The 24,402-nt window shown below is 44.5% G+C and overlaps 1 protein-coding gene across 1 annotated transcript in view; it reads right to left on the minus strand.

The window, feature by feature from the left end:
- Nucleotides 1–23,544, minus strand: part of STX17 (syntaxin 17) — a 57,061-nt gene extending 33,517 nt beyond the window's left edge. Inside the window, exons 1-3 of the mRNA XM_004600262.2 lie at nucleotides 23,482–23,544; nucleotides 13,792–13,950; nucleotides 5,859–5,924 (exon numbers count right to left, since the gene is read on the minus strand). Coding sequence (XP_004600319.1) covers nucleotides 5,859–5,924; nucleotides 13,792–13,914 — 189 coding nt within the window. The 5' untranslated portion in view covers nucleotides 13,915–13,950; nucleotides 23,482–23,544. The remainder of the gene's footprint in view (nucleotides 1–5,858; nucleotides 5,925–13,791; nucleotides 13,951–23,481) is intronic.
- Between the last annotated feature and the right edge of the window lie 858 nt (nucleotides 23,545–24,402).

A 24,402-nucleotide genomic window follows, 5' to 3' on the forward strand; every position in this document is an offset into this window, starting at 1 on the left:
AAGGGGCTGGAGTGATTGTACACTGGGTTGGGCTCTTGCCTTGCATGCAGCCAACTTCGGTATGATCCCCACTACCCAGTATGGTCCCTGAAGCCCCACCAAGGAGAGATCCCTGAGTGGAGAGGCAGGAGTAAGACTTGAGCGCCATTAGGGGGGCCCAGAAACCAAAACAATTCTGAGTTTTCCTGATCCTTATTATACTAGCTGGCAAACTAGTATTCCTGCTTCATTCTTGACCCTTTCATTTATCTTTTTCCTAACAGGCAAGATCCTTTAAAAAACCCTATCTGGTCTTGGGGCTGGAGTGATAGCACAGCGGGTAGGGCGTTTACCTTCCATGCGGCCGACCAGGTTCGATTTACAGAATCCCATATGGTCCCCTGAGCACTGCCAGGAGTAATTCCTGAGAGCAGAGCCAGGAGTGACCCCTGTGCATCATCGGGTGTGACCCCCCCCCAAAAAAAAAACAACAAAAAACCTATCTGGTCTTTATAACCTCAGAATCTTGCAAAAGCTTCCTACCCAACTCAAGTCACTGTATCCTGCAAGGCCTTCCACGAAAGAACCAGCTCTCCATCCCTCTCACCTCATCTCCTATTTCTCCTTGATTATACCAGTTACATCCACTTCCTTCCTGAGTACCCACTTCCTCCCCAACAGCAGCCTCTCACCGAAGTCTTCACATCTGATTTCCCCTCGACTGGAAAAATTAACCCCCAAGTTCACACATTTATTTTCTTCAAATCTCTATTCAGATATCAAAAGTATCAATACTATAATCACCCTAAGTGAAAGGCCATTTGGATGACCTTTTGGGATTATGTATTCCCTGTAATTTGCTTAAGTTTTACTTCACAGAATTTACAACCACCCTATTCCATCCTTATATTGACTTATTATTATTATTATTATATTTTATTTTGGGGTCACCCCAGTGGTGCTCAGGAATCACTCTTGGCAGAGTTAGGGGTGCCTGGTATTGAACCCATGTTAGCCAGGTGCATGGTAAACACTCTACCCACTGCATTACTGCTCCAGCCCTATTAATTAATACTTTGGGGACCCGGGAAATACCTCCATGAGTTGGTGTGCAAACTTTGCATATGGGAGGCCTGGGTTTAATCTCTAGTACTGCGTGGTTCCCCTCAGGATTGCTGGGTTACCCCAAACACTAAACCAAGAATACTCCTGAGCATCACTGGATATGGCACCCAAAACACACACACACACACATACACATACACACACACTCACACAGTGTCTGTTCTCTCCACTCAGTACTTCCAGAATCTAAGTTCAATGCAAATAAGAATTCCCTTCTGTTTTTTTGCTCACAGTTAATTTCCAATGTCTAGAAGGGTATCTAGAATACAGAAAAATGTTCAGTTATTTTTGCTCTTCCAGTAATCAGGCCAGAAAAAAAAATTGCTGTTCTAAGCTCTGAAATTTTTAATATCCAATTAAAAAAAAAAAGGTCAACACAGGTTTGTTGGCCCATACAGTCCCTAAGCACTGCCAGGAGCGATGCTCAGAGCCTCTTCAGTTCTGAAACTCAGTACATTTTTGGGGAAAAGTAATTATTCGAAGCATTGTCAGGTATGGTCCTAAAACACAAAACCAAACAAAAAATCGGACCCATAATCAGTAAAATAGATCTTTAAAAGTAAAACATCTCAGTAATGTTCTGACTTCTTTGTTGGGGACACAGCTGGTGGTGACTGGGGGTCACTCCCCAGTGCTGCTCAGAGGACCATGTAATACTAAGACTGAACTAAGGTTGGCTGCATGCAAAGCAAGCACCTTCACTCCATACGACCCCTCCAGCCCTGATTTTGTGTGTGTGTTAGGGCAGAAGTGGGGGTGAGGGTGAGAGTTGTTGTATCATCATTACAGTAAAATTTACTCCTGCCTGTGTTCAGGGATCACTCCTGCTGGTACTCAGGGGACCACATGCGGTGCTGCAGATCTAACCCAAGGCAGCAGGAGGCAAGACAAGTGTCGTAACCTCTGTACTATTCTCTTCAGTTCTGAAATTTCTAAAAGCGAAATACATGATTAACTACATACTTATTTATACTGATAATTTGGAAAGGTAATTATTCCGAGTTAGTTCCATTTATTTTAAAAAGCTAACTATGTAATGACTAAAAGAGTGGCGAGGCATATATTTACCCTTGTTAAATATTAATTTAAGGATTCCTAATATATTTTATAACATGTAACTTGAAATTGTGTACAACAGAAAACCTTTGTTATCATAATTAATAGCATTTAAAAAAGAATACAACTCAAGTCCACTGGCAAGCATTAAACAACTCAGAGCAAACACATTCTGGACATCATATAATTACTAAAGGTTCCAGAGTCATAACTAAGTAAAATAAGTCTGGACTATTCTTTACTTATACTATGACACTAGAGTATTGACAGTAGTGGATTACACTTATTTCAAAATCAAAAGCTATACACAAATATATGTATACACACAGTGTAATGCCAAGTGACATGGTTCTATGACCCCCAGCTCAACTAAAGCATGTGTCCTTCAGCAAGCACTGAAAACAAGTGTGTAGCCACACGGCTCGTTACAACAAAAGCAACAACAAAGAATCAAGGTAAGGAGGGTGGGTAAAGATAACTGCTCATAAGATCTGTATACTCAAATTAACTGGAACATGGGCTGGAGTGACAGTATAGCAAGTAGGGCATTTGCCTTGCACACAGCTGACCCATGCTCAGTCCCCAGCATCCCATATGGTCCTGGGAACTCACTAGGAGTAATTCCTGAGTAGAGCCAGGAGTAACTCTGAGCACTGCCAGATGTGGGGCTATCTCTCATTCCCGCCCCCTAACCCCCAAAAAAGAATGAACTGGACTGGAGAGAAAGTACAGCAGACAAGGTGTTGACTCTGTACTCAACAGACCTGGGTTTAATACCAGAAACCCCAAATGGTCCCCAAGCCCATCCAGGAATGTTCCCTGAGCACAGAACTGGGAGTAAGCTCTAAGCACTGCAGGGTGTGGTCACCCCAAACAAAAAATAAAAGATATGCATAGAAATAAAATTAGTGTGGCTGGAGCGATAGCACAGCAGGTAGGGCATTTGCCTTGCACGCAGCCGACCTGGGTTTGATTCCCAGCATCCCATATAGTCCCCTGAGCACCGCCAGGAGTAATTCCTGAGTGCAGAGCCAGGAGTGACCCCTGTGCATTGCCAGGTGTGACCCGAAAAGCATTTAAAAAAAAAATTAGCCAATTTTTATACACCATCAAAAGTTGGAAAATATAAAAGAAATGCAAAAGTACGCAATTGTGAAGACTAAAAAGATTAGTGAAATAGATCAAAACCAATAAATAAAATACATGTAGGGTGTGGATTACAGTAACCTTGAGCGCTGCCAGGTGTGAGATGTTGCTTAACCCCCCCAAAAAATATTCTTACCAAATTCTTCCCAAGCTGTCTGTAGCACTGTAGCACTGTTATCCCGTTGTTTATCAATTTGCTCAAGCGGGCACCGGTAACATCTCAATTGTGAGACTTGTTGTTACTATTTTTGGCATATCGAATATGCCACGGGGAGCTTGCCAGGTTCTCCCATGCGGGCTGGGTACTCTCGGTAGCTTGCCGGGCTCTCCAAGAGGGACGGAGGAATCGAACCCGGGCCGGCCGCGTGCAAGGCAAATGCCCTACCCGCTGTGCTATCCCTCCAGCCCTCTTCCCAAGCTACAGGGCCTAAAACTACCATGTGATTTTGCTAATGAGTCCGCAGACTAGAATTCAGAAAGTCCTCCGCTGAGTAGTTCTCACTCGGATTCTCATGTGGTTGAGTGAGAAGTCAGCTGAGGCTGCAGCACTGGCAGGGTTAACCGAGTCGGCTGTCCAGAAGGCCATGGGTAGGCCGGGCTGCCAAGAGTTGCGCTCTGGCACTCGACAGATGATGGCCCTCTCCTGAATGGAGGTCTCGGGATGCCTGGACACTCTCCATGACATTCCCACGTAAGAACAGGTGGGAACCACGGCCTTCTCATCAGGCAGCACTTTTTCTGGCTCACCCCAAATTCAGGGAAAAGGGAGCTAGACTCACTTGCTGGTGGGGACTGCAGGAGCCATACTGTGGAAGATGTGGGAACGGGACTGACAGTCTGTGGGTAGCGGCACAAAGCACCCCCAGTCAGCTCACTCTTCACGCCCGTGTTCTCTCTGGAGCACGGACTTCCTCTCTCTCCCTCCCCTCTCTTCTTTCTAAGGCAGTTTCATTCAATAAAAAGTATCATGCTCCACTAAATTAAAAAAGTGTACAATCTATCACAAGCTGAACATGGAAGAGTACTCTATAAACAAATATTAGTGAAAAATAAGAGTACAGGAGTATGCACTGGAAGGAAAACCATGATGTTATAAATTATCAGATTTTTCTAAATAGCCGGATAAGACAAAAGTAATTTCCAGGGGCTGGAGCAATAGCACAGCAGGTAGGGCATTTGCGTTGCACTAGGCCGACCTGGGTTCGATTCCCAGCATCCCATATGGTCCCCTGAGCACCGCCAGGAATAAAAGTAATTTCCAAATCCACAAGACTGTATATGGATTTTTTATCTTTTTCTGTGGTAAGGACTGAACTTGGGGCATCACACATTCAAGGTAAGTGCTCTATCAGCGAGTTACATCCAGCTCTAACCTCCCTACAATTTTTTTCCTTTTTGAATCATTAAGCTTATAGACAGTTAACTAAATAGTACAGGCTTCCAGAATCACCAGCTATAATAACCAACTCTTTCGGTCTCCTGGCAGTTCTCTATTTTCTTTCTTTCTTTTCCTTTTTTATTTTTAATTTTTTGATTCAGTGTCAGGGATCAAATCCAGACCTTATCATGTATGCACGGTATGGACTTTACCATTGTGTCACATCCCCCGCCCTATATATGGAATTTGAAGAGCAATTCCCAAATTTCATATAGAAAATGACAGAGTAAAGTAGAATCACAATCATCCTGAAAATAACAGTAAGGCAAAGTGTCATACTACTAGGTAGGAAGCTTTAGTTTAAAACTGTCTTGAAATAGTATAGTACAGACTAGCACCTAATATTGAAATGATAAGTTGCCCAGTGGAATACTATATAAGACCAGTGACAGATCCAGACATACAGAATTGTGATAATTAAGTAGCAGGAATCAGTCAACAGTGAGAGACACTGGTTTTCCAAATGAAACGATATATATTTTTAGTGCCTACCTCCCTCAAACCACCAATTACAGATGGATTAGAAAAGTGTAAATGTTAAAAGAGGTCTAAAACATTTCAAAGAAAGCACACACAATGTTTTTCTCACTCCTCAGACACAGAACAGGACAGCAAACTTCTTGAACAGGAAAACAAATGCATCAGTCATAAGAGAAAAGACTGTCAACTCACACTATGCCTAAGTTAAGAACTTTTGAAGAAAGATACTCTAAGAACTGTGGACAGATCGTTTTTACGACTTATTTATTTTTTTGGGGGGGGGAGAAGAGGCCACACCTGGCATACTCCTGGCTCTATGTTCAGGGATCGTTCAGGCTGTGCTCAGGAGACCACATGTGATGAAGCCCTGGATTCAACCCCCAGCATGGACATAAATAAATAATTAATAAATAATTAATAAATAACAAAGAATTACAAGTCTTTGCATCTGAATCTTTAAAATATACCTAGCATTCGATTAATGCAAAAATGTGCCCTCAAAGAAAAAAAAGCATCCTAAGAAAATAGAAATATTGCACATATTAAATGATTCATCAACGCGTGGATTTATTTTAGTAGAATTTTTCTCAAGCCTGTCTTTTTTGACTCACTAAAAAGCACATGATAGACTTACCTGAACTGTGCGTCCTGCATTGATATGTTCTTCGTGTAGCTTGTCCCAGATTCTGCATCTTTGATACTAAATAAAAAGAGGGTGAAAGGTTTTGAATCTTTTAAATTGCTAAAAAATGTTTATTTCTAGTTATCCCATTTGATAAGCTGTATCAAGAGCATTGTACTGTACTAAAGAAGAACTAACATTTAATGTATATGCTCCATCCAAAAACTTGATGAGCTTGGAACAGAAAATTTTTTATTTGACAAAAACCATAACAAAATACAATAACATCATATAGAATGTTTTTGAAAGTAAAAACCAACATCAAGCATCACATCCTGATTTTAATTGAAATAAAAACACGAAACACTTCAGATGTAAATAACAATACCAAACATAAATTTAGCTGCACACTTAAATACAGTCTGCCTAGAAATCAGCTGTAAGGGCATACATATATGTGGAAATGCCCCATGTACACATGGAAGGCACAAAAGATTATAATATAAAAACACTAATAAATTTCTGAGAGAGTCAGAGAGATAGTATAGCACGTAGGGCACTTGCCTTGTATGCAGCTGTCCAGGGTTCAATTCCTGGCACTGCCTATGGTCCTGAACAGGGCCAGGAGCGATCCCTAAGTGCAGAGCCAAGAGTAAGCTTTGGCCCAAAAACCAAATTAATTTTTTTCCCCAAGACTTTTCTTTCTAATTCTTCACAAGCTTTTGCCTCGCATGAGGCTGCAGGTGCAAACCCTGGTTCACAGCCCTTGCACATAAATGTTCCCCTGAGCACCACCAGGGGTCACTCCTGAGCACAGTGCCAGGGACAGTCACTCAGCACTACCAGGTGGGGGGCCCAAATCCTCCTCAGAAAGAAAATTTTACAATAACCTCATGTCTAAGATGAAAAACGAAACCAAGAAAAGTAGAAGAACACGCTTTCAAATGAATCCAAGCGATATTTCAAATGAGCCCAAGTAAACAGACCTGGGGAAATAACATCTGCATGAACCAGAAGACCTTGCCAACGTGATCCTGGAAACAAGTTCCCTTATCTGTAAGGAACTTCCAAGTACTGGAGAGGCTCCCAGAGAAACCAGCAAATGAAAAAGAAAACACCTCCACTTGGCTACAGGCTATAATGGTAAGGCAAACCTTTGGGAAATCTCTGTACAAGGGCACTACAGCTTTGGGGGAATTTAGAGAAATGGTGACAGCCCAGGAGGGGACTGCCCCCTTCCTATCCAATGCCTTGTTTTTCACCAGTGCCTTGAAAACAATGAATGCATAATTGCCCAAACATAAACTACAAGGAATAATTACACAGCTGAAAGATCATAATTCAACAAGATAAAAAGAACAAGTAAACACTGGTATATATAAAAAGCCTGGCATTTAGATTAGAAAGGGTACTTGTACAAGAAAAAGGTAGGATCTACCTCATAAGCTGAAATCCTTGTTAAAAAGTCCTATACATGTAGTGATTATAAAACCAATGACAGGCAGCAGTAAAAGTGACTTCTAAACAACTGATGCAGAGGCCGGAGAGAGACTCCGGTTGGGAAGGTGCTTGCCATAACAAGGCTGACCCAGGTTCAATCCCTGGCACCTGATATGGTCCCCTGAGCCCCCGCCAGGAGTAAGCCCTGAGCACAGCTGGGTTTGGCCCCCCGAAAACAAATAAATCAATTTTTTTAAAAAAATGTGATGAACTCTTAGGCCTTAAATGGTCACAAAAACATTCCTTGGACACAGTCTTAACTAGCAGTACGTTATTTTCCAAGCACAATTACCAAGTTTAACCCATCTCCAAACACTGATGTCAAGCAAGTTCAAAGAGGGAGGGAAAGAGTGGGGCGGGGAGAGAAACAGGAGGAAATCCGGGTAGCTGAAGGCAGAAGCCAACAAGGGCTGCTTGCATCATCCTTACTACCTTACTACCTTATTACCTCAGGTAGTAGTAGCCTTACTACCTTTTTATTTGGGAAGGTGGGCACACGTGGTTGTGTTCAGGGGAACTATCTGTGGTGCCAGGGAACCACACCAGGAGTGCCGCTGCGGAGTGGCACCTCAGCAGCTCCCCATACTGTCTCTTCAGGCCTTTTCTGTGATCAATTTACTCTCCACCTAGCAGACAAACGTTCATCTCTGTTCTTTGCTAATAACAACTGAAATGATGACACAAAATTTAAGAAGCATAACTCAGGGGCCAGGAGCTAGTTCAGTGGTTATGCTCAGTGTGCACACGCCTCGCAAGCGCCCGAACTGGGTTCGATTCCCAGTGCATTCTGGAGGTCCCCAGCACCAGAGGGGTGGCTCAGGGTGTTCCCCGCAGCCCCAGGGCCTGAGCAGAATAATCCCCAGGCCCCTGCACTGAGCCACCAGCCCAGGAAGCCGAGAACTGCCGGTGGGACTCCCAGGACGCCTAAGCACCACTTGAGAATCACCCCATCCCACCCAGAAGTATATTCGCAAGAAGAAGGAGACAACAGAAGGTGTCAGATGAGAAAACAATGTTCGCGTGACTGGAAATGAGAGAAGTATGTGGGTGGGCTGCAAGGGAGTTGGCACACGAGGCAGATCTGAACGCAAAGGCTGCAGAGGAGAAAGGCAGCACAGCCGGGAAGCAGGCAGGACAACTCAAGAAAGACAAAAGACCACGGGGACAGCACTGCCTGTGAGGCACCCAGGTGGACGGATGTGCCACACACACAATTTCCCATCAGCATCCTTAAATATGAATAACTACGGCCAAAAAAAAAAAGCCTATAGTCGTATAGGCAGACACACACAAAAGTAGTAAAAAGGAAGGGAGAGGGAAGAGAAGTCGAAGTAAGGGAAGGGAGAGGATGGGAAGTAGAAGGGAGAGGTAGGGAAGGGAAGGAAGCAGAAGCAGCGGAGAGTGGCAAAGCAGGAAGACTGAAAGAAGGAAGGACGGTCTGAGGGGCAGCACAAGGGTTGAAGTGCTTGCCTGGCGCGTGACCAGGGGCCGACAGGAGTGAACCTTGAGCTGGAAGTAGCCCACCAGCTACATCCCACACTGCTTGGTGTAGCCTCAATTCTCTAATTAAAAAAAAAAAAAGGAAAGATAAGGGAAGAATAGAAAGAAGGGGAGGAAGGGAGAAAGGGAAGGAATAAAAGAAAGGAGGAAGGAGAAAGAGAGGGGGGGAGAAAGGGAAGGAGGGAGGGTGGGAGGAAGGGAGGAAGAAAGGAAGGAAGGGAGTAGCACTGTCGTCTTGTTGTTCATCAATTTGCTAAAGTGGGCACTAGTAACGACTCCATTGTAAGACTTGTTGTTACTATTTTTGGCATACACCACGGGGAGCTTGCCAGGCTCTGCCATGTGGGTGGGATACTCTCCGTAGCTTGCCGGGCTCTCCAAGAGGGACGAAGGAATTGAACCCAGGTTGGCCGAGTGCAAGAAAAATGCCCTACCCACTGTTCTATCTCTCCAGCCCCAAGGGAGGAAGTAAGAAAAACAAATTCTGGAACAATGTAAGGAAGCAGAAGAAAAAAAAAGATTTTTAGGTGGAAGACATGAAATCCGGAAGCTCACTATACAAATAACGCAGTAAGTGCTCTACCTCTCACTCACTATACAAATAACGCAGTAAGTGCTCTACCACTCAGTTACTTCCCCAATCCAGTGAAAGAAAAAAAAATTAAAAAAGTATCATTAGGCTGCGGATGTAGCTTAGCAATAGAATGCTAGTCTTGTCATTTGTAAGGTCTTGAGTTTGATCCCCAATGTGTCAAGAAAAAATATTACTAAAATAGAGAAATAGGGGCTGGAGTGATAGCACAGCGGGTAGGGCGCTTGCCTTGCATGCGGCCGACCCGGGTTCGATTCCCAGCATTCCATATGGTCCCCTGAGTACCGCCAAGGGTAATTCCTGAGTGCAGAGCCAGGAGTGACCCCTGTGCATTGCCAGGTGTGACCCAAAAAGCAAAAAAAAAAAAAAAAACAAAATAAAATAGAGAAATATAATACAATCCATGAGGTAAGAATAGGAAGATCCTCTGAAAAGGAAAAAAAAACAGAAACATATTTTGATTCTTCTTCGAGAGTCCCCTACCTGTGCCCCAATAAAGAAAAGGGAAATCGAAGACACACCAAACTGAAACATAGCATGTTTGTTTTATCTTGACATGAAGCTGTAAGCGGGTGTGATTGCTGGAGCTGGAGTAGCCCTTTTGTGAGTTGAGGATCTGAGATCAGAAAAAGAAAAGTCTGGGTCTTTACTAAATGTTGAGCTGCCACTTATGCCTATACTGCGCCCCTCTCTCTCCCCAAATAAAATTATGAGATTAAAAATACAAGCAAAAAAAAAAAAGAAAACAAAAAAAATAAAAATACAAGTAAAGAAACATCTGAAACCCTTATCAAATACACTATCCTCAGGTTTCCTACCTTTCCTATTTCTACTTTATACTAGTAAAGTAGATGCAACACAGCAAGCTGCCCCCAAACTTATACCACATGAAACACAGAAAATTATGTTCCAAATATACTCTCGTGCTATCCCTATTAACTATGCTAAAGCTTATCTTGCACAAGCCACGGTAGCTGAAAGATAACATTCTAAATTTCAAGATTCTACACTCGTCAATTCTATCACATGTAGTGAAATGCAACGCGGAAGGATGGCTGGAACGGGGCCGCAGGTGGCCCGGGCACACAGCTCCCATTGTTCCCAGAAACTGCAGAATCACCCTGCCGAGGCTGACTTTCAATTTCCCTTCAGTCCGACTTTCTTCTTCCAAATTCGTACTGGATGACTGATGGCTAACATCATACATATTTTATCTTTCCACACCCGAACCCCAGGAAGAATATGCCTTTTTGAAAGCAAGGCACTACTAGACACCTGGGGTCCAGATTTAGTTCTACACTCTTTTGTCCAGAGTACGGCTTCTGGATGGTTTTGCATTGCCACGAAATATCTATTAAGACGTGCTCTTCAGTCTGAGGGAGACTTTGGTGGGGGGTAGGGAGGGAGGGAACGCACCTTCATAATTAAGCTAGAATTCCATAAAATGACATAATATGAGACTGACACCCAAGGACAGTAGACACAAGGGCCAGAAATATTGCTCCATAGTTGAAAGCCTGCCTCATGAGCTGGGGGAGAAGGCAGCTAGAATAGAAAGGGATCACTAGGTCAATGATGGTTGGAGGGATCGTTCAGGATGGGAGATGTGTGCTGAAAGTAGATAAAGGACCAAACGTGATAGCCTCTCAGTATCTATATTGCAAGCCATAATGCCTATTAAAAATAGAAAGAGGGTGGGGCTGGAGCAATAGCACAGTGGGTAGGGTGTTTGCCTTGCACGCGGCCAACCTAGGTTCGATTCCCAGCATTCCATATGGTCCCCTGAGCACCGCCAGGAGTAATTCCTGAGTGAAGAGCCAGGAGTAACCCCTGTGCATCGCCAGGTGTGACCCAAAAAGCAAAAAAAAAAAATTAAGAGGGTATGGGGGAAATTGTCTGCTGTAGAGGCAGAGGGAGGGTTCCAAAGGGCGAGAGGGGAGCAATACTGGGGACATTGGTGGTGGAGAATGTACACTGGTGGAGGGATGGGTGTTTGATCATTGTATGACTGAAATTCAAACATGAAGGTTTTTTAGCTGTATTTCACAGTTATTCAACAACAGCAACATCAAAAACAAACACACACAAAAAAAAAACCTACAATTCCTCAAGACAAATAGAATGATCCAGGATAAAAATTAAAATATAGATCAAAATGAGTTTCACTGCTTAGCTTCAACTGTCATTTATACTGTAGATTATAATTATCCTGACATCATATAAAAATTTCACAATAAGTAAAAATCTCACAAAATGCTAAAGGTAAAATGTTCTGGCAGAGAGAGAGATTAGTATGATTCAGGAAAGATAATTTTCTTAATAAATCTGTCACAACGAATCAAGCTGGTAATAAACCCATTTCTCTCCCCACCCACCTTTCTCCCAGGGTTGCGGTTTTACATGTGCTGACTGACTGTGGAGCTTGAGGCGAGGGTCCGAGAATGACGGTGTACTCATGTACATATACAAGAAAAGGGAAGTCGGGGCCAGAGACACAGTCCAGGGTCTCAGGGACAAGCCTTGTATTCGGCCCAACCTCTGTTGCATCCGGGGTACCATATGGTCACCGAAGCATTGCTGAGTGCAGCCTTAGGGAGACCCTGAACACCACCAGCTATGAGGCCCCCAAGCACCACTGGAGTGATCTGGGGCTGAGTAGCACCCAGTCCCTGCAATGAACTGCTGGCTCAGAGCTGCCAGGAGGGAACCCGAAGTCTCCCGGGCACTGCTTGAGAGTCCCTTACCTGTGCCCCGATAAAGAAAGAATCTAAGCAGACCCTCGGGGATGACTTCCAAGCACTGAGCCACCATCCCTGAGCGTTGACAGGTATGGTGCCCAAACCAAAAAAGAAACCAAAGCAAAGAAATGGGGCGGGGGGTGGGGGGAGAGAGAAAGAGGGCAAAAGCTGAAGAGACTCGTCCTCAAGGACACAGGGGCTAAGAGGCATATGAAAAATTGCCTCTTATTATCAGGGAAAGGAATCAAAGTAACACTGACAGTGTCTCACAATAATACATATTTCCAGTGAAAGGCTCAATGGCCCCTGTTTCCATACCCTCATCTTCCACAGCAATGGGGGTCCACAGAGATTAAAAATAACACTGAAAGAGAAAGTCTCAGTTTCCCCTTGCAAGCTGTTGCTACTGGCTCTACTTTTAGCTGTCTTCATTCTACTTTTGAAACATTCTTGAAAATTCCTGGGCTCTCTCTGAGACTGAGGAAGTTAACGATTTCCCAGGACTATAGCTTCCGCCCCACACTTTAGGCTCACAGAAGACTTAAGAGAAACAGGCAATACCCAGGCAAATGGTGAAACAGATGAGCTAGAAGAGCCTAAACTAGCTAGACTGCTCTGTAAACAAACAGAATCCTTGTGTACTTTCTAAAAGTCTTGTCACGTGATAAGACCCAGTTTTCCTATAACCCCACCCATTGACAAAAATGAGCCACACTCAAGTGAGTTCTATACTAAGTTCTTCCTCATCTTTCTCTTCTAACTTGCAATAAGCTTTTCTATTTCTAACTGTGAGTCTGAGCATCCTTATGACTCCATATTTTCATTCTTGAAAATGCCAAAGAACTTGGGAACGATGGACCAACACAGAGACCCGCTGTCGTGGATCTTGCACTGACAGTGGGGGTAGACCCTTCGGAAGACCCAAAGGGTTATCCCACAGGAAGAGAGGCACGGTAACTGACTGATTCAATACATTCTACTGAGCGATCCAATGGCTGCATCATTAATGCCACAAACTCCCCACCACACCCTGAAAGGCAAACCCTACCCGATTCCTTCAAACTAGTTCCTCTCTCTACCTACTTGCTAAAGTGACTTGCAAGCAAGATTTCTCAGTTCTGGGCTTCTCTTCAGTGGAAACAGTGAAATTGGGAATTCCTCTCCTCTTAACAAACTTTAATCTACACGCACCTGAAGGGAATGGGAGTTACTGACAGGCACAGACTCGAAGTTCAAAACACTTGCCATAGCGTGGGAAGCATGAAGGCAGGTTCCTTAGCTGATGTTCTCTACCTGATAGTGTACAATAAGGCCAGTCTGCAATTTAATTATTACCTGCCGAATCACACATACATAAGCCTAACATGAACAACATATGTTATCAATATGTGCCATTTAAAAGGTATACATTCTACACTTATATCCCCTCCACCAAAGGAATAAGAGTCATGTTTGTAAAACAGAAAAATCAAATTAAAAAAATAATGGTGCTAAATCAACCAAAGTTGGATGCTTCAGCAAAGCCTCTTATCTAATATTCAAAATTTTGCTATAATCACAAGAAATCTGAATGAGAATTGGCCACTGTTTCTGTGGTGTAAGATGAAAAACTCACCTTCTCAATATTTATCTGATGCTTTCTTAACCTCTCCAGGTCTGTTGGAATTACTATCTTAATGAACTTCTGGATAGCTGGTTCAAGACGTCGTAATTTCACCTTTTCTTCATCTTCAGACATCGTAAAAAAATATTGTGTGTCTTCTGCTTGCAACAACTGAAAGATACGGAAGCAAAACATTTATTCAGAATGCTTTTTTCATGTTTGTACTTATTTATTTGTAGTCCTCTGCAATGCCAGGAACTAACCCCAGGATCTCACATATGCGAAGAATGCACCACTGAGCCACATCCACTGAGCCTGGCATCAGTTCCCATTATGTTTGTTTTTTAACTGATCACCATGAGATACACAGTTACAAAGTTGTTCATGATTATTTCCATTATTTCTGAAAGCTAACCATTAAACAATTTTATACTTTATTCTAAGTACAGTTTAATGCTGGACTAGAGTGACTCACTTTTTTCCTTTTGAAATCTTTTCTTTTGAAACCTTTTCTCTCTACAAAAGGAGGGCACATTTACTTTTGCGTGTTTAGGACATGTGAAAAAAAGAAGAAAATAAAATCAACAATCAACAACCATTCCCTCACTCAGAATTAACTGCTCTTTCTATTGTGATGTATGTCCTGTATTGGAACATATATAAGCATGTCCTCTATTGTTTTTTTAAATTAGAAGGCGGGTCGAGGAAATAACTCAGTCAAGGCCTGGTACCACATGGTGCACCAAGCACTATGGGAGGAACCTCCACACAGGTTGGGGAAAACCCTAGAGCACTGCCTGATATGAGCTCAAGAATACAATTTTTAAATTTTCTAATCACTGTCACTGTCATCCTGTTGTTCATCCAGTTACTCAAGCGGGCGCCAGTAATGTCTCCATTCATCCCAGGCCTGAGCTTTTAGCAGCCTCTCCTTACTAGTCTTTCCCAACAATTGGAGGCTCTTTCAGGGTCAGGGGAATGAGACCTGTTATTGTTACTGTATTTGGCATAGCGAATATGCCACGGGGAGCTTGCCAGATTCTGCCTGTGCGGGCGGGATACTCTCGGTAGCTTGCCGGGCTCTCTAAGAGACATATATGTTTATTTCCCTCTATGATGATGCGGCAAAGCGGCCACGTGGTCCAGGAATATGTTCACTCATGTGTGAGGCTCGGCCCGAGCATGTGGAAAGCGGCCTGGAGCGTGGCGGCAGTTGGGTAGTGGAGGCTGGCTGCCAGGGCTGGGTCCCTTGGGGCAGGGAGGGCTCTCACTGGCCCCTACTCTGGGTGCCCCGAGTGGAAACAGTCTGGCGCAGAGTCCGGTGGCCTGGTTATGGGGGCCTTATCTTATGCTCCCTTCCAGAGCAATTTTCTAATGGAAACAAAAAACTAGGTCTATACTTTCCAATTTTTAAAATTTCTCAAGGTATATTGGACTTTGAATAACCTCTTTTAAGCTGGTATCAGTAAGGCCCTAGTTTGCTCCCAGGCACTGCAAATAAATAAGTGGCAAATGGCAAAGTTGAAAAAAAATTTCATTCTGAATATATGCTTATATTTGTAATTTGCTTATATATATCCAACTCTACTTCTAATGTCACTCTAATGTAACTATATGATATATATGTGTGTGTGTGTGTGTGTGTGTGTGTGTGTGTATTTGAAATATATTCTAACATAGCATGCAACTCTTGTCATTGATGTCCTTTGGACCAACTCTTCCTTTATTACAAAGAGATTACCATTAACTACAACCAGTATACATAACCAGTGATAGAGATGTACCACGAACCCAGGATCCCTAATGTACCATCAAATGCTCTGTCTTATTTGCTGGTGGATTTGTGCTATTGTTCCAGAAAGCCCAAGGTAGCAGACCTGGGAAGAGACTCGGAGATCAAGTAAACAGATTCCAGGATCCTATACCAGTTTCCGTTAGAGAAAATTTACTGATATCTGTTCTACATATTTGAGAGCTTAGTAGATTTTATATAAACAATGTGTTCCCCACTTAATAAAGCTTGAAAACCATATTCATCCACCCTAAATTCATACTATCACACTAGCCACAACCTCTTTCATGAAAGAGGCTAAATTTTTTTTTCTGCTTTTTGGGTCACACCCAGCGATACTCAGGGGTTACTCCTGGCTTTGCACTCAGGAATTACTCCTGGCAGTGCTTGGGGGACCATATGGAATGCCGGGGATCAAACCCGGGTCGGCCTCATGCAAGGCAAACGCCCTACCCGCTATGCATTCGCACCAGACCCGAAAGAGGTTAAATTTTAAGTTGACTTTAATTCGTCTTGGCTTATGATTTTAGACCAATGCTTTAGAGAGATAATTGACTCTGTGGGGTCCCCAGATCTTTATTAAAACTTATGGATGCATTCTTAGCTATTTTGGAGGACAACCCACTGCTTCTGTAAAATTTTCAAAGAGCTCTATCACTCCTGAAGAACTAAGAACTATCATTCCAAACACATGCTGTCCCCTCCTTTCTTATACAGTGGGAAATCTTGAAGTGTTGATTATGCAGAATGTCTCCACCTCTCATCTATTAGTAACTGCTTTTTTAGATTTAAGCTCAAAAGCAAAAAAAGGAAATGCCACAGACACCACAAATAGAGTCCACCAATGTTCGTAAGAACATTGGCATGGAAAGTTAATTTGCCAGGAGTCAGTCCACACATGCGGTAAAACAGGAAAATCCAAAGCTAAGAGACTAAAAATAATAAAGTTATTTTAAAAAGAAACTTAAAATTTCTTTTTAAGAAATTGTTTTAAGAAATTGTTGCAAAAAGTCAATGATATTAAAAAAGAGAAATATTTTTAAATCATATAATAACAAAAAACATGAAGTCAACTTGAAACAAGTTGGTTAAATTCCCAGAAATGAAAACCACAAAAGGTGAGTTAAACATTAAATACTGTGGCTGAAGAGAGAATTACTGACAGGAAGATATAACTTAGAACATAGAAGAATAAAGATATATATTTAAAAAAAACATAAAAAGGGATATGAAAATAATGTGAGATTTTACAAGAAATAGAAGTACTGAGGATATAGTTAAAGAAAGTAACAAAAAGGTCTCATTTAAAGTGAATAAAATGAGAATTAAGACATATGACCTCAAATTGAAAATACACATTGACCTTAAGTATCATAAATAAATGTACAGAAGGGCAATTATACAAGATCAGAGAAAACTCTTTTAAAAAAATCAAACCAGAGACAGTAGACAGATAAACTAAAATAAAACCAAAAACACCCTGAAATTTTTCACCAGAGAAGATATCAAAAAAAAAAAAAAACAGGAATAGCTTCAAAGTGCTAAAAGAGTTGGAAACTTATTACTCAGTAAAATTATTACTCAGAAGTCAAGTCAAAATAATAATTTTCAGACACACAAAAACTGAGCTAATTACCAAACATCTTATTAAAATAGCTACTAAAAGACTATTTGTTGTTGTTGGGCAACACCTGGGAGTGTTCAGGGCTTGCTCCTGGCTCTGCACTCAGGAATCACTCCTGGTGGGGCTCAGGGGACCATAAAGGGTGCAGGGATGGAACCTGGGTAGGCCACTTGTAAGGGAAACTCTCTACCCACTGTATTATTTTTCTGTCTCCCTAAAAGTCTAAGCATATACTCTCTGCAAGTAAGGGACTGGTGGACAACATGGCCCAAGCACTTCCAAGAGTGACCCCTGAACATCAGCCTGGGAATGGTCCTTGAGCACCATTCAGTGTAAGCCCCCTTATACAGAAATCACAAAGAAACAAATACCCTGTCATTGTCCCTTTACATTTACTAATTCTATTACCAAACAACTTTGCAAGGATTGCATATTACAGCAGCATCTTCTTTTGATTTGGCCACATCCAGCAGTATTCAGGGGCTCTTCCTAGCTCTGTGCTAGAGGCCTGCTCCTGGTGGTGTTCAGGGACCATGTGGTACTGGGAAATGAGCCCGGGCTCCCACATGCAAACATTTGCTCCTGTTCTTTGAGTGTATCACTAATTTCTAATTGGTCTGCCTCTCCATCCCCCCATCCCTGACTATTACCAATTAATTTGTATATACAATACCAACTTCAGACCCAGAGATAGCCAATAATCTGAGCACATGACTTTATTTGTGGGGGGCTGGGGGGCAAGGGGTCATATTCCATAGCACTCAGGGCTTACTCAGGGATCACTCCTTGATCGTGCTGGGGCAATACATGTGGTACCAGGGATCAAAATTGGGTCTACCACGTGCAAGGCGAATGCCCTAACCACTGTACTATCATCCTGGTCCTCTGAGCATGTTTTGCACAAGAAGGCCACGGTTCAATTCCCTAGCAAAACCCATGTTGCCCAGCACGTCTAGGAGTGACCTCTGAGTAGTTCCCACCCCCCAGTGAGGCCCAACAAGGAAAACAAAAAAGCAATTTCAACATGCTTCTCTGAAAAAAAGTGTCTTGCAAGATTTCCCTATTTGAATAAGGAAATAGAACGCTCAGAGACAGATCCTATTATCAACTTCTACTTCAGACTTTGCAATGATGCTCCCTCTGTCTGAATGTTCTTTTACATTCCATCTGCCTCTAAACGTCACGTACCATTTGAGACACAACTCAAGAGATTTTGTCTTCTCCACCAGTTGGAATGTATTTAACAAACCCCAGTTGTCAAATATTTCGCCTGTTCTCACTATTTTCTCTGTACTCTGATGGTAATTATCTGTTTTGAATTCAAAAAGTGATTATTTCCAGGTTAGTCAATGTTTGACTCTGCCCTTCAGCTTCCCTGTGTCCAATTAAAATCAGCTGCCTTGGGGCCAGAGAGACGCTCCACAGGCTGAGCAATGGGCTGACTCGGGCCTGGCATGCGGGAGGCTCAGGGTCAACTCCTGGCACTTCCTGGTCTTCCAACCACTGCCAGGGATGATACCAAAACCAAAAGCTACTATCTTCTGAGAGCCCTAGCCAAATTGACAGTCTGTCCCAGGGACCTCCTAAGAAACTTCAGCAACCCTTAGTCTCCTTCTGGCCAGATAATTATCGTCTATCATTTCCAATTTGATAAAATGATAACAATTATAGAAAACATGGTATTTAAATTATTGCACAAACCATTTTATTGAAACAGAGTGTTGTCGAGCAGTGGCTCATCATCAATGTGCTCAACCGATGTTTGTAAACTTTTAGGGGAAGGTGAGTTCAATACACAAAAAGGGGCTTAAAGGTGTGATTGATGGGACCGGGAGTAGAATGCTGAAGAGGGGCACCGAGACACTGGTGGCAGGCAGTGGGCACTCTGCTGGAGGGTGCGGTGTTGAAACACTGCATGTGTGCAACCCTATCATTAACAGTACTGTAAAACACTGCACCTAAATTTAAAAAAAATTAAAGATAACAAGTGTGACTGAATAGTAAGCCTAAGTATATTTCAGCATTCCTTGATTTTGTCAGTCAAAAAACTGGAATATATTTCTGATGTGAATAGAACACAAGAATAAAAATACACTTTTATGGGGCTGGAGCGATATAGTACAGTGGGTAGGGCGTCTGCCTTGCTCTCGACCGACCCAGGTTCGATCCCCAGCATCCCATATGGTCCCCAAGCACTTCCAGGAGTAATTCCCTAGTGCAGAACCAGGAGTAATCCCTGAGCATCGCTGGGTGTGACTCAAAAAGCAAAACAAAAACAAACAACCCCCCCACACACACACTTATGGTATTTTTATGACACTGTAGCACTGTTGCACTGTCATCCCATTGTTCATTGATTTGCTCCAGAGGGCACCAGTAATGTCTCCAGTGTGAAACTTGTTGTTACTGTTTTTGGCATATCGAATACACAATGGGTAGCTTGCCAGGTTCTGTCATTCGGATGGATACTCTCTGCAGCTTGCCGGGCTCTCCGAGAGGGACAGAGGAATCGAACCTGGTCGGCCACATGCAAGGCAAACGCCCTACCTGCTGTGCTATCACTCCAAACTATATAAAGTAAGTCTATGAAAAGGACAAACAAAAAGTGTTCAATTTTCCAAACTCTGTAGAGTTGCATTTTTAAAAAGTGTAATCAAATACTAGATTAGGTAATAATCAAATATTAGGGGTATTAGAATTCTTCTTCTGTTTCATGACAGTGGTCCTGGTACATAATTACAATATGCCTGGGCAATGCCTGGGCCTGAGAGATGGTACAGATAGAGGGAAGGCACCTGTGTTCCTCGAAGCTGCTGTGGTGGCCCAGACCCTGGTTTGAATACTCAGCACCACATATGATTCCCCCAAGCAACAGCAGGGGTCACTCCTAGGCACAGAACAAGGAGAGACCCCTAAGTACTGTACCCGCCTACTCACACACACACAAAAAAAAGGAAAAACAAACAAGACATAAAATTCATAGTCCTGAGTCAGGAGGTAAGTTCAGTGGTATAACTCATTTACAGTGTGAGATCCTAGCTACAGGCTCCCACGCTGGAAAAAAGAAAAAAAACTGTACATCGTAAAGTGATTGGGTTGTTTATTTGTAAATTAAATGAGAACAGAACGTGGGGGTATGAGATACAAACTCATAAAGAAATGAACCATATTACAAATAGTATAACTGCACTGAGAATGGCAGGGGAAGGAAAATAACCTATGTAGCTTGGGAAAGTAGTATTTTAATTGGTTACTACAAGGCCAAAGACAAAAAGAAGTGTTCACAAATATACTCTAGCTAATTAGTTTTTCATAAAAGCATGGGTAGGGCCAAAGACAGTATAGCAGGTAAGGCACAGGTTCAAGGTTTGATCCTTAGAAACTACATTTGGTCCCCTGGAACACTGCCAGGAGTGATTCCTGAGCACAGCACAATATGCCACCTACCCTGAGGGGAAAGCCCGGGCTAGAAATCCTGGAACTGGGCCAGAGCGATAATACTTCAGAAGGGCATTAGTCTTGCACACAGCCAACCTGAGTTCGATCCCTGGCCTCCGATACGGTCCTATATGGCAGAGATAATTCCTGAGTGCAGAGCCAGAAATAAACCCCTGAATACTACCAGGTGTGGCCCACCCACACCCACCTTTGTACTATTATAAATCAGTGATAAGCCAATTAAAAAATAAAAAATAATTAAACAATAAGTTGTGGAATTAACTTACAGTGGGATTGAGGAAAAAATACTCTGCAGAACACAAAAGTCAAATTTTCCGTTGTCAAAGAAAACTTACAAGGACCAGAGCAATTGTGCAGCAGATAGGGCATTTGCCTTGTATGTGGTCAACCATATTTGATCTTCTGCATCCCATGTGGTCCCAAGAGCACTGTAGCACTGTAGTCACGTTGTTCATCAATTTGCTCGAGCAAGCACCAGTAATATCTCCATTGTGAGATTTGTTACTGGTTTTTGGCACCAAATATGCCAGGGGTAGCTTGCCAGGCTCTGCCGTGCAGGCTCCATACTCTTGGTAGCTTGCCGGGCTCTCCGAGAGGGGCGGAGGAATTGAACACGGGTCGGTTGCGTGAAAGGCGAACACCCAACCGCTGTGCTATTGCTCCAGCCCAGCCTATATGTATATATACACATACAAAATATCTTTATACATATATACATACATATTTAAATTTATATAACCATGGAATATGTGTATATATACAGCTAGGAAATGCATGTATATATACACATGTATGTACAGAGATAGATCCTATGCACAGGGTCCTGTCTTGTGTCAAGAACTAGGAGTAATGGTACCTCAAGATCAATAAACACAACAACTCCCCAGATCATAGTGTACCAATGCTGCTCATTAAAAAGAAAGCAGCATGTTGAGAAACTTCCTACTCCCCAGAATACCATCAAGAGCAAGCCCCAAGCACTGGGCAGAGAGCAGCCTCAGAGCACCACCAGTCATGATCCCCAAGGAGAAAAAACAAAATCCAAATAAGTATCTGATAGTACAGGGGTTAGGCGCTGGCCACATGAGGGGTTAGGCGCTGGCCTTGCATGTGGCCAATAGGGTTCGGTTCCCCCACCTCCACCCCTGCCAATGGTCCCCTGAGCACCACCAGGAGTGATCCCAGAGCCAGGAGCAAGCCCTGAGCACCAGGCATAGGCCAAGAGCAAAAAGTGAAAATAAGAAGAAAAAAAAAATCTGAATCCATACCAGGCGAAAAAGTAATTAATAATTCAACAACAAAAAATAATAGTAAAGGGCAACGGCTTCCTTATGGAACTCCAGTGAAAGAAGAAGGAATTGAGGAAACGAAATCACCCTTAAGACATCGGAGCAGTAAATACTAAGGCCGGCAAAGAGCCCTCAGCAGGCGTTAAACTCAGCCAACGAAAAGTTCGAGGAGCACCAGGATATGAGCAGTTTTAAGGTGAACTAATGCTCATGAACTGCAGGAAAGGACTAAGCAGTTACAACAGCAGGCTGGAAGAAGCGGAGGAGCCAGGACGCCTCCACGCCACCGGGGCATCATCAGCGAGCTCTGGGGCCGGAATACGCCCTGGACGGGTGGATGCTGGGTTCTTTGGGCCACAGACCCCAACGATCATTCTACCCCGGTAGAACGGACACGAGGGTGACACACGACAGGGAGCCAGAGAGCACCCTGGAACTGCAGTAACTTTTCTGCCACTGTAAATCAAAGTTATTCTTCAAACGCCCGCCTCGCTGGGTGCCACCGGGACTGGCTGGGCCGCACGTTGACGTCGGCGACGCGCAATCGTTGTTGTCCTCCTGGACACAGGCAGTCCGGGGCGGGGGTGGGGTGCGGGGGGGCGTGCGCCAGAACCGTGCCAGAAGCCGGACACTCCATCGCGGGGTGCTCAGGCTCCCGTTTCCCTTGAGGAAACAGTAACGAGCCGGTGGCACATGGTTATTTACAAGAGAGATAAAAGAAAAAGAAAAAAAAAAAACCCTGTTTCTCTGCGGGGTAAAAAAAAAGTGCAAAGTCTCTGGACAGGCCACTTGGCATAAAAAGGGACAAGTCCTACTGGCCAGGGATCCCACTTTTGAGCTTCCCTGGCACCCTCGGGCATGGTTACTCATGCTTGTGACTGCGTGAGGGGGGCAGGGGGTGTGTCCAGGGTCTGAATTTGGGGGGTCGGGTTGGTAGGACTCCAGCCCCAGGTCCCCAGGTCCTACCCATATGGTGTCCTCTCCGAGCCTCGGATCACGAGTTTTGTTTTTAGTTAAGAGGGTGTCAGGACAGGAACTGAGGGCCAATCACCCCGAGGGTCTGGCGGGAGGAGGCTCGGACCCGTCCCTCCCGGTCGTCGCCCGGACCCCTCCGACCCCGAGGTCACCCGTGCAGCCGGGTGGGGTCACCCCCCCATCCCAACACACACACACACACCCCGAATGTGCCTCCAGGCGCGGCAGGCAGGGATGCGCCGGCCCGGGAGCCGGTGCTGGCCACCCCGACACGGCCACAGGCGCGTCCCGGCCGGCGCGGGCGCCCCAAACTTTCCCACCCGCAGCCCCGGAGGCCGCCGCGCCCGTCCTCCGCGCCGTCCTCCTCCCCACACTCGCTCCGGACAGCGCTGCCTGAAACGAAACTGCCAGGACCCGGAGCGGGGAGGAGCCTCCCGAGACGCTCGCACTCCCGACCCGGGGCCCCGCTTTTCGCGGGGCGCCTCGTCAGCGCGCCGCAACGGCGCCAGGGCCCGGGGGGACCGCAGGGCCGCCCCCGAGGCTGCCTCCCGCGAGCCCCTTACCTCCCTCCGGGCCGCTGGAGGCCGCTCGGTGCCCAGCGCGCAGGCGCGGGCGCGGGCGCGCCAGGACGGGGCGGGGCGGGAGGCGTGGTCGAGGGAGGGGCGCGGTCGCGGGGCCGGGGCAGAGGGCGTGGCCCCTGGGTCGGGGGCGTGGCCACGAGGGCGGGGGCGTGGCCACGGCCCTCCGGCCTGGTGCCCGCCCGGATGCCAGCAGCCGGGTGCCGGTGAGTACCGACCTTTCCAGAAGTGATCTTAATTTAGGTCGTGTGTTTCTAACACTGAGTCAGGAGGAAAGAGACGCACAGACGGCTTTTTATTTTTGAGGGGGAAGTGGTGTAGATTATTACTTTTTGTCTGTTTCTTGCACTTCTGTATAGGCGCTTACTGGCTTAGGGTGTTTTTCTTCATTTTCCATTGTTTTTCCCTGGAATTTTATTGGCGCGCTGGCTGTGTGTTTTCGGTGAGTTGAAGCAGTAGAAAGTCAAGCTCAGAAAGTTTGTGCCTTCTCCCTCTATCTAACCCTCGGTCCAGGGGGTTGTTAAACAACAGCAACAACAAAACCTTGAAGGTAGACGGGACTCAAGTCTTCATCCTAACAACAGGCTCAGAAGCTGAAGAGCAACTGGTGATTCCCGCGCCCAGCTTGTGGCACCCCTGATGCCAAGGTCATTAAGCCAATTTCATAGATGATGACGCTGATGCTCAAGCAGGGTTTGAAGTGACTCACTCCAGTTCAACTGGTTGCTGACAGCTGATACTCCAGCTAGGTTTCCTAATTTCCGTCCCAAGTTCTAGTACAATACCTGTTGCCCTTGAAGAGCTAGAGGCTGGCTTTGAAACCCTGTCCGGCTCCCTACAGCACCTTTACCAGGCTGCCTGACTTCCAGACCCACTAGTTTTTGTTTGTAAAGATTCAGGAAACTT

The sequence above is a fragment of the Sorex araneus genome, chromosome 1 (assembly GCF_027595985.1).
Source record: "Sorex araneus isolate mSorAra2 chromosome 1, mSorAra2.pri, whole genome shotgun sequence".
Lineage (NCBI taxonomy): Eukaryota > Metazoa > Chordata > Mammalia > Eulipotyphla > Soricidae > Sorex > Sorex araneus.